Here is an 8,861-nt window from a genome sequence, read left to right on the forward strand (position 1 = left end):
AACCGGAAAGCCACTTTGAGTCTTACAACGTGTCTTAACCAGAGCACATAATGAGGAGCTGAGACAAACAGGCAAAAAAAAAGTCGGACTTCTGCTTGGTAAACTAAAAAAGGGCCAATATGATGGTATTAAGCTCAAAGGAGAACGCCGAACCACAGCTTTGTCCATTTGTGTCAAAGAAATCCTGAAAATGTCTCCCAATGTTGTTCCCCTAAAACTAATTTTAGAATTCACCCAGCCTTTTCGTGTCCTGGTTTGACCTCCTGCTATGGGGACAGACCGTTCACTGTTAAGATTTATCCTCTCCCAGAAAAGGCAGGTCTCCCTCTGCTGGAGCATTTCTGCAATAACTTCCAAATCTTTCCATAAACAAACCCATTATTCCTTTTCATCTCAGTCCATTAAGGATTGCAAATTACTCTCGCTGAGTCGGTGTGATTAAATATGTAAAAATATACTACAGGAAATACTTAATTTGCTTGTGTGGTAAGTTGTTTTCATAGTTTACTTTTAGGCATGAAGATTTATCATCAGTATCATGTTTCCTGCATGTGAAAATAATATTCCCCACAACTTCAGCATCAGCACAGTGATCAAAAACATATCAGCACAGTGATCAAAAACATATTTTGTTGATGTTGCTGTTGAAGTTTTACAGCAGATATCATCCGGATGATTTCATCCTGTGCTGTTTTTAACCCCCACTCGTGAATCTGTCCTGTGATTATTTCCTGTCGTGGCTACCATTCGATCAGCCCGTTTCCGCCTTTGGTACATCACAGCTGTGATGGTGGGTATGATGGGTGGGAGGCTGTAAAAAGGGTCACTGTGATGTCACATGGCAGGGAAGTTATGGGCGACTGTGAGGGGTTAGCCTAACATGCCTTATGTGATGTCACATAGGGAATGGGTGTCATTGTGCAGCGGAGGGGGAGCTGCTGCAGGAAGGACCGAAAAAAAAACAAACCCCAATGGGTTAATGCAACTAAATGAAACCATTCTGAGTCACTCTTTAGCATAACTTGAAGTGTGAGAAGCAGAGCTTCACACAAAGAACGAGTGATGATGATCGGAAGCAGTAATCTAACTGAAACCCATCTGTAGGATCTTTATGACCATTGTACTTTTTAATGAGAAGGAAACAGTCATGCGGGTAGAAGAAAACAGCTAAAAGAACATTATCGTGTGGAAGCGGGGCTTTGAGGATGAAATGGATCATTATTGTATGGACTTGAAAGATTACTTTGAAAGCAATAACCATGAGGTGGAGTAGCACTTGAGGGCAGCAGTAATGCAGCTCCACCACTAAATGCCATAAAATCTCAGTAGAATAGAGGAACACATTGAAAGGCCTGAGACTTTGTGATGCACCCTGTTGTTTCCTCAACTATTTGGGAAGTCTAGCACAATTCGGGTCCAAAACAAACCCTAATGGAAAAGAAATATGACATTTGGAGTGAATAGTGACCATACCGGGCGGTGTAGCCTGGTAAAACACTAAAATATGACATTAATAAAAGTAGTGAAATAGCTGACAATAAATTAAATTGGCAGATTAATGGTAACGACTGCATTTTTAAATTACTTTTTATGACAACACTGATTTGAAGAACAGCTAACTCAACACGCAAGCTGTGGTTTATACCTCAACCAAGGTTGGGCAAACACCAATAAACATGATATCACATGACAAACTTGAATGCAAAAATGTCATACCCATGTACACAGCATATCCAAGCAAATTCTATTTTCGGTTTTAGCAATCCTTTGGAAAAATGTTTGAAATTCATTATAAAGTGCTTAGAAATAAAGTGACCTGAAGAGATTACTACTACTATCACTACCATGACTACTACTACTACCACAACTACTATGAATAATAATAATAATAATAATAATGATGATAAACAAAATAGAATAAAAATAGCATTAAGTTGGCAAAATCAGGCAATCCCTGTAAACAAAAATGGGAATAGACTTTTTCTCAATATTGTTTTTGCATCTGCATCTGTGTGTGTGGTGTGTATAACCTAAACCCACTTTGTGATAAATGCTGATACAGTAAACGGGATCTTTGCACTTATGTGATGGAACTGCTTTAAAAAAAAGCTTAAATTATAGGACAGCCAACATTTTTTAATCATATTGTAAACCATATAATTTATCCTATAACATAGGACCAGAAGGTTTTCACTGATTTGCAGAGAGCGGTGAAGTTTCTCCACACGTTAACCGCTGTAAAACATCTGGCCGGCCACGATCGCCTGCCGTTCCGCTTCTCAGCACACCAAGGCTCGAGTGTATGTGTGTGTGTGTGTGTGTGTGTGTGTGTGTGTGTGTGTGTGTGTGTGTGTGTGTGTGTGTGTGTGTGTGTGTGTGTGTGTGTGTGTGTGTGTGTGATCGGAGGAGATGCCCCGGAGTGGAGGTGGACGCCGGGGATGTTTACTTGGCGACGTGTTGACGTCAGAGCTGATACATGGTATCCCGGCATGCAGCAGGAGGCCGTTGAGAGATCCAGCAGCTGGTAGTGAGCTTCCAGAGCGCCGAGTAGGCAGCAGCTAGCGGAGAACACAGCTTACACATCCCCGACTCCATGTGGGAGAAACTGAGTCGTCTACCTTACAGACGACAGAAAATATGCTGGACCGTCGCCTGATGTCTCACCACAGCGGCTATTGAGTCACTCTTGTCATCCGGCTTTCATTTTGGAGGATTCCTCCCTCCATCCTCCGGTTCGCACGGAACGGGCAATGACAACGGTCTCAGCAACCCCGCAGCAGATGAGGGACCGGCTGCTGCAGGCCGTCGACAGTCAGAGCAATGTGAGTGCGGCTAGCTATCTACCTCGCTAACATTAGCTTGTTTACCTGCAGTCCGGCAAACTCGACTTGTTGTTTAACGTCCATCTACAGTTACCAGCGAACGTCATTTTACTTTTAAAGTGTGCTTCGCGTGAATGTGCCGCCGACATGGCGAATGTCTTATACGGAGGGGGTCGCGGAGCACTCGAATTGACAGCTTGCAGCCAAACTTAGCTGTAGCACCGCTGCCTCGGTTCGATACTTCACTGGTGTTAGCTGGTTGCTTTAGCATTTTAGCTGTTAGCCTAGCTTATACTCCAAGGCGGAGTTGGGAGTAGGTAACGTTATGTTTAGCCATACAATTCATACAGGATTTCTTTGAATAAATTTGGATTTAGTGTCTCTAAGCGCTTCCACATGTTCACAGTTTGGCGATAGGGCCCCGTAAGGTAACCAATTCAGTGTTAACAAAGTGTGGGAGGTAGCTAGCTTACTTTTAGCTTGGTTAGCTGAAGCTACGTTTTAGGAAATAGCCAGACCCTTCCTTCTCAAGTTGGTGAGGCGGTAGCTTTAGCCTAATCAGCTAACGTTAACACAGGTAAGTCTGTCGACACTTCAACACTGCTGGACTTTGTCGCCAAAATCGGAGACTCGATTCAATTAAGATACATTGATTTATTGTTTTTCATTTTTTTATGTAACAGTTTTTTGCACCAGCGGGACACGTTTGTCCATCCGTAGGTGGTGATGGAGCTTTTGGGGGGTTGACATCCACTTTACTTTACAAAGTCGTTCAGTTGCGAATGGACTTGCTAATGTTTCCCAGCTCTTTGTATGCTAACTTGTATCCGTACTCTCTCATTCCAGGCACGATTCTATTTCCTTACGTCTACCCAAATACTTTTTTTCTGATCTGCAAATTCCTGTATTGCTTGATGTTCATTTTTTCTCCGTTGCCTGTTCGCACAGATTTCCTATAAATTACTACAGTTAAATCCTTTCACCATGACGTTTATATAAATCCATCCCAAGTTGTGATGTTATATAAGCACCTTTTTCCTTTTTTTGCTTTTGTTTCTCCCCTGTGCAGATATGCAATATGGTGGTTGTACTAGAGGTTATTGCCTGTCTTGAAAAGTATCCCATCACCAAAGAAGCACTTGAGGTAAGAGAGTTATGTCTAGCTACCCGATCATTGTGAAATTTGGGATTGTTGTTTTTGCCCCTAACTCTCAAACTCATTTCATCAGGAAACTCGACTAGGAAAACTGATCAATGACGTTCGAAAGAAAACCAAGGATGAAGACCTTGCCAAGCGTGCTAAAAAACTCTTACGGAACTGGCAAAAACTGATTGAACCTGGGCCGGCAGTGGCCCCAAGTGTTCCAGGCTCAACCAACGGCAGTTCTCACCCGTGCAGAACAGATGTCTCTTCGCCTGATATTTCGGTGTCAGGGAAAGGAGTCCCTGAAGTTAAAATCAGAAATGATGTTCACAATACATATTCACCAAAGGCTGAGAAGTCAAGCAGCCGCAAGCGCAGAGCAGAGCAAAGGGACAGTGGTGTACACTTGCCAGAAAAACTCTCCAAGATGTCTTCATTTGATAACTCTGTTTCACCGCCACCCACCAACGGGATCGCAGGCAGCCCCGACGCCCTGCCTGACCAGGAGGTTGTCCCGTCCCCAGATAGATCCCGCATAGAGCACCTTGACAATGATAAAATCATCAGAATTCCCGTAAATGCTGTCAAGCCTCGCCCCAGCTCCCCAGGAGTGGCCAAACTACCTAGCACTTCCTCTTTAATCAAGGTTGCTGTGATGCAGCAACAGGCCAGAATGGATGATGGAGGCGGAGGGGGGTACTACCAAGCCAAAAGCCCCCGCGGTCTTGCGACAAGTCCAAGGAGCACAAAACAAGACACCATGACCAAGCGCTCTGCAGCATACCCGCCGAAAGGAACATCTATTCCAAGCCCCTCGAGGGATTCACCTTTGCTTTCATCCCATTCGGTGTCCTCCCCAGTTCAATTTTCTCAAGCTGACAAGCTGCCACATTCTTCTCATAGGTCATCAATGCACTGGGCCAGTACGTCAGAGGTCCCCTCCCATTGCCCACCACAAGACATATCTGCAACACTGGAATCTCCATCAGTCTCTCCCTCACCATCTCACCTCCAACACAACCTAGACCTTCACAGGCCAACATCAGAGGGAGCCCTGGCTTTGTCCGACGACACGGATGGGACAACAGTCTCTAACTCGGACCACAAAAGGAGGAAGTACAGGTCTAGAGACTACTCTGTCAACTTAGACGGCCAGAAAATAGAGGACACGACTAAGCCAGTACGATTAAAAGAGCGCAGACTAACATTTGATCCCGTAACAGGTCAAATCAGGCCCCTGGTACATAAAGAACCTTCTCAAGCAGAGGAAGCATCCACTCCCGACCCTGCCGAGTCCAGGCAGAGAACTGAAATCACTGTACACCCGCCCGTGGCCCCAGCACCACCCCTGGCTACAACCCCAGGTCCTGGACCTAGCCCTTTCCACCAGACTAACTGGAAAGAGCTGTCCAGAAACGAAATCATTCAGTCCTACTTGAACCTTCAGAGCAACGTGCTCACCTCCTCGGGGGTCCAGGCCCCGAGCGCACACTTTTTCATGTCAGAGTATCTGAAAAGGGAAGAACAGGAAATCAAGGAGGCAAAGAAAATGCATGTTTTGCAGAAGGATAACTCTGTAGGGGATTTGCCGGGTGTAACCCGGGAGGTGACCGCCGAGGACGTGGAAAGGATACACACTCAACACTGGCCAGGAGTGAATGGTTGTTTTGACACCAATTCCGCCTGGTACGATTGGACAGAGTGCATTTCGTTGGACCCTCATGGGGATGAAAGCAAATTGAACATCCTGCCATATGTTTGCCTAGACTGAAGGGGTTTGAGAAGGTTTCTGTCCTTTTCTGCTCCCTACTTTGTGTCCCCCTCCCTCACCCCCCACAGAGACAAGATACTTTGTGATTTTGTTTGTCCAGTGTGAGTTAGGCAAAAGCCAGGCCTGCTAAACTCCCCCCATCCACCCTACACGCCTCCTCCTCTTTCTGCGCTAAACTATTGAGATTTTGGAATAAGAAAAGAGTAAAAACAAAAAAAAAATTAAAAGGATTGTTGAGTTTGTGAGATCAAGGGCTGGTTTTTGTTTTCTTTTTCAAACTAAAAGCCACAGGAATGATGAGGCCCTAGAGTTGCAGAGTGCTGCTGCTACTAACACGGAAATAAAGAGGGCGGGATTATTCTCATCCACCCGAAATGCTTTTACGACGTGAATATTCGATGTTCCGGATTGTAACAATATTTCCGGTCGGCTGGGAAAATTCGGCTTGCTTTTTTTCTAGACCTTTTTTCAATTTCCAATGAGAAATTAGAGTCTGGTTCAAACCGAAGGAAGGCTGGGGTTTAGCTGTCCTGTCAACACCGCCATGTTGGTGCCCAGAAAATTGTTGTTTCATGTTCATCTAGCACGGGCTTAGCTGAACTCGTCCAGAGTATGATTATACTGGAGAACATTTGGCGGTTACAAGAAGCTTTATGTGAGTTATAAAGATTAAATTATAAATTTCTTATCATCTATACATCTATTTATTTTGACCAGTACATTTGCCGATGGTCTGTCGACGCGGGCGACTGACTGCAGCTTGCGATCTGCTTTTCTTTACTGCTTTTCTTTTGCGTGTCACAATGTTGTCTGCCCGATCCTCAATGTAAAAGGGGACATACAAATGTGTTTGCTCATGGTCTGTCTTTAAGATGGCCATTCTGTTTGGTCATTAACATTCCATACTCCACCCTTCACCCACTTTCGCTCTCTGTCATCACATGGCTGCCAAATCCATGACATCCCAACTCTTTCGAGGAAAAAAAAATTCAACCGGTGGGGGGGTTAAAAAAAATGTGCTGTTGAATTTTAGAAAATTGAAGCCCCTTGCCAGCCATCTACCTTTTTTTTCCCCCCAAAATTCAAATAGTCAATCGTTAGAATATACAAATTAAATGAACCAATGATTGCAGTTTTAGACACAAAAAAAAGGATATAGGTGATGGTAATGATTTGAGCTATTGGAATACCGTCAGGTGTTTGTTTTTTCCTCTGCATGTAAACAAACGGTCATGGTGAATGTATGGTGGGGGTAGGGGGTGGGGTCACATCTCCAAAGCACTTCCTCGTAAGTTGGCGTCACGTTGCTCATTTCAACGCAGACGACGGCCCCCACTAGTCACAGCTCCATGCTTGCTTTCAGAATTCGGGCGATTCAAGTCACTGCACCATCGGGAAGTTCTGAGAAGCCTTCAATCGCTCCTATTTAAGAACAGCAAAAAGAGAGAGAATGTGTCCGATAATCTCGCCATTTTCAAAGTGACATTCAACTTATATTTAATTTCCCTTTATACTCACTGCTCCTTTTCCACACTCAACCTCAGACTGGCTTCTGTGCAGCCTCTCTATTCATCCTCTCATTCGTTCACTCGGTCATTTTTTCCCTACCAATGTGCCTTGGTAAATGGTAAATCTGGATTTACTTCCACATAGAAAGCCGTGGCTGTCCTCGGAGCTGGGTTTATCTGTGGGAACTCCAAATCCCATGATCAGTATGACGCTGGTATATGCACCGTCTCGGTTACTTTTTTTGTACACACTGATGTAGTGAGGGTGAGGCTGCAGACAATGGAAAACTGCACAACACAGCTGGCAATAAAGAAAAGTGCTACAACTGGTTGATAAGAATCTGTGTTCTAGAGTTTTGACCGGGGCATCTTTATTTGTTCAGTGTTTAACATCTCTCAATTGTTTGAAAAAATAAAATTATCTAATTCTTGAGCTCAGTCGACTCATGAATCCTTTGGAGTTCGGCGAGTAAATGACATTCATTCCTGGGACGATTCTAAAGCTTTTGTCTCGCTGGGACTGACGGTCAGTGCTCCGTTACACTTTGACCTTTCGTTTTGAGCTGCACACCGCGTCAAACTGCTGTACCGAACCTGTTTCTCCAAAGGGGGGTGCACATTGTCCGCTCATCTCCTTTTGTCTGCACGGATGTGACATAAGACTGAGATAGCAGTAGAAAATATTCTTCAGTTGGCGACTAGATCCCACCGTTTTTCACTTGAGTGCAATTTGGGCCATACTGTAAGTGAAGCGATCCTAATGCTGCTTTGTGCCCCCACCCCTGGTCTTTGGATGCCTGACATAACAGAAAGGGGGAGGGGCACAACATTTTGCAATTGAGGTAGACAGGAGATTCCCCTCCTCCTTTGCGCCAAAAAGAGTAATTATTTGATTTAAATATTTAAAAGGTCAGCTCTTTGATAGTGATCTCTTGCCACTGATACAGGGATGAGTCAGTGTCCTCGGGCGTGTTTACTCACACTGCTTCTCAGACCTCCGCACATCTGTATACTGTCGTCACCTGCTACAAAAAAAAAAAAGTTGACGCGTCATCGTCTAAAGTCCTCTTTGTCAATGACATTATTGCCTCAGAACACGTCAACATTACATTTATTTACAGGAATGTTATTTTTATAACCTTAGCTTCCGACCCTCAGCTAGACGCACCATCCTACATAACCGGATGGAAAAACAACTTCTATATAACAGGATTACAGAGGATGCATTGTGTGCTTCTAATGGATTTGTTTACAAAAAAATAGATGACCAATAACTTTTGCTCCTTCCTGTTCTTTTCTATTTAACAAGGACAAAATAAAAATGGCTGCTTAGTGGATTGCGGATTTAGATATAATAATGCGGATGTTATTGAAGCAGCGGTATAACAGAAGTATTTAAAAGGGAAAAAAAAGCCAGATAAAAACAAAATCTAATACTGACTGGGGAGAATGTTTTGGGGTTTTTTCCAATTGCCAAGATTAGCTCCCAAGTGAAAATCAAGGAAATATCTTTTTTTTTTTTTTAAGTAAAGTATTGGGGCATACTGGAAACTATTTTCATAGTGGAAAACAAATGCAAAACACAAGAGAAAAGGGGCGATATAACCGAATTAACT

The 8,861-nt window shown here is 43.8% G+C and overlaps 1 protein-coding gene across 1 annotated transcript; it reads left to right on the forward strand.

Annotated features, from left to right (window-relative positions):
• The first annotated feature begins 2,535 nt into the window (after positions 1-2,535).
• On the forward strand, positions 2,536-5,979 carry crsp7 (cofactor required for Sp1 transcriptional activation, subunit 7). The gene is made up of 3 exons (XM_086171986.1): positions 2,536-2,822; positions 3,892-3,966; positions 4,052-5,979. Exons 1-3 carry the CDS (start codon positions 2,751-2,753, stop codon positions 5,735-5,737), a joined length of 1,833 nt encoding a protein of 610 aa, XP_086028112.1. The 5' UTR covers positions 2,536-2,750; the 3' UTR covers positions 5,738-5,979.
• Positions 5,980-8,861: the final 2,882 nt, after the last annotated feature.

This window comes from Fistularia commersonii, chromosome 25 (genome assembly GCF_037954325.1).
Source record: "Fistularia commersonii isolate RoL2024-O1a breed Wild chromosome 25, RoL_Fcom_v1.0, whole genome shotgun sequence".
Lineage (NCBI taxonomy): Eukaryota > Metazoa > Chordata > Actinopteri > Syngnathiformes > Fistulariidae > Fistularia > Fistularia commersonii.

What these genes read in the sequence shown, in the direction of transcription:
- crsp7 (XM_086171986.1), top strand. Translation starts at nt 2,751, where the DNA reads ATGACAACGGTCTCAGCAACCCCGCAGCAGATGAGGGACCGGCTGCTG. An exon ending in CCGTCGACAGTCAGAGCAAT is followed by an intron (nt 2,823 to 3,891) that starts GTGAGTGCGGCT and finishes TCCCCTGTGCAG; the next exon opens with ATATGCAATATGGTGGTTGT. An exon ending in TCACCAAAGAAGCACTTGAG is followed by an intron (nt 3,967 to 4,051) that starts GTAAGAGAGTTA and finishes TCATTTCATCAG; the next exon opens with GAAACTCGACTAGGAAAACT.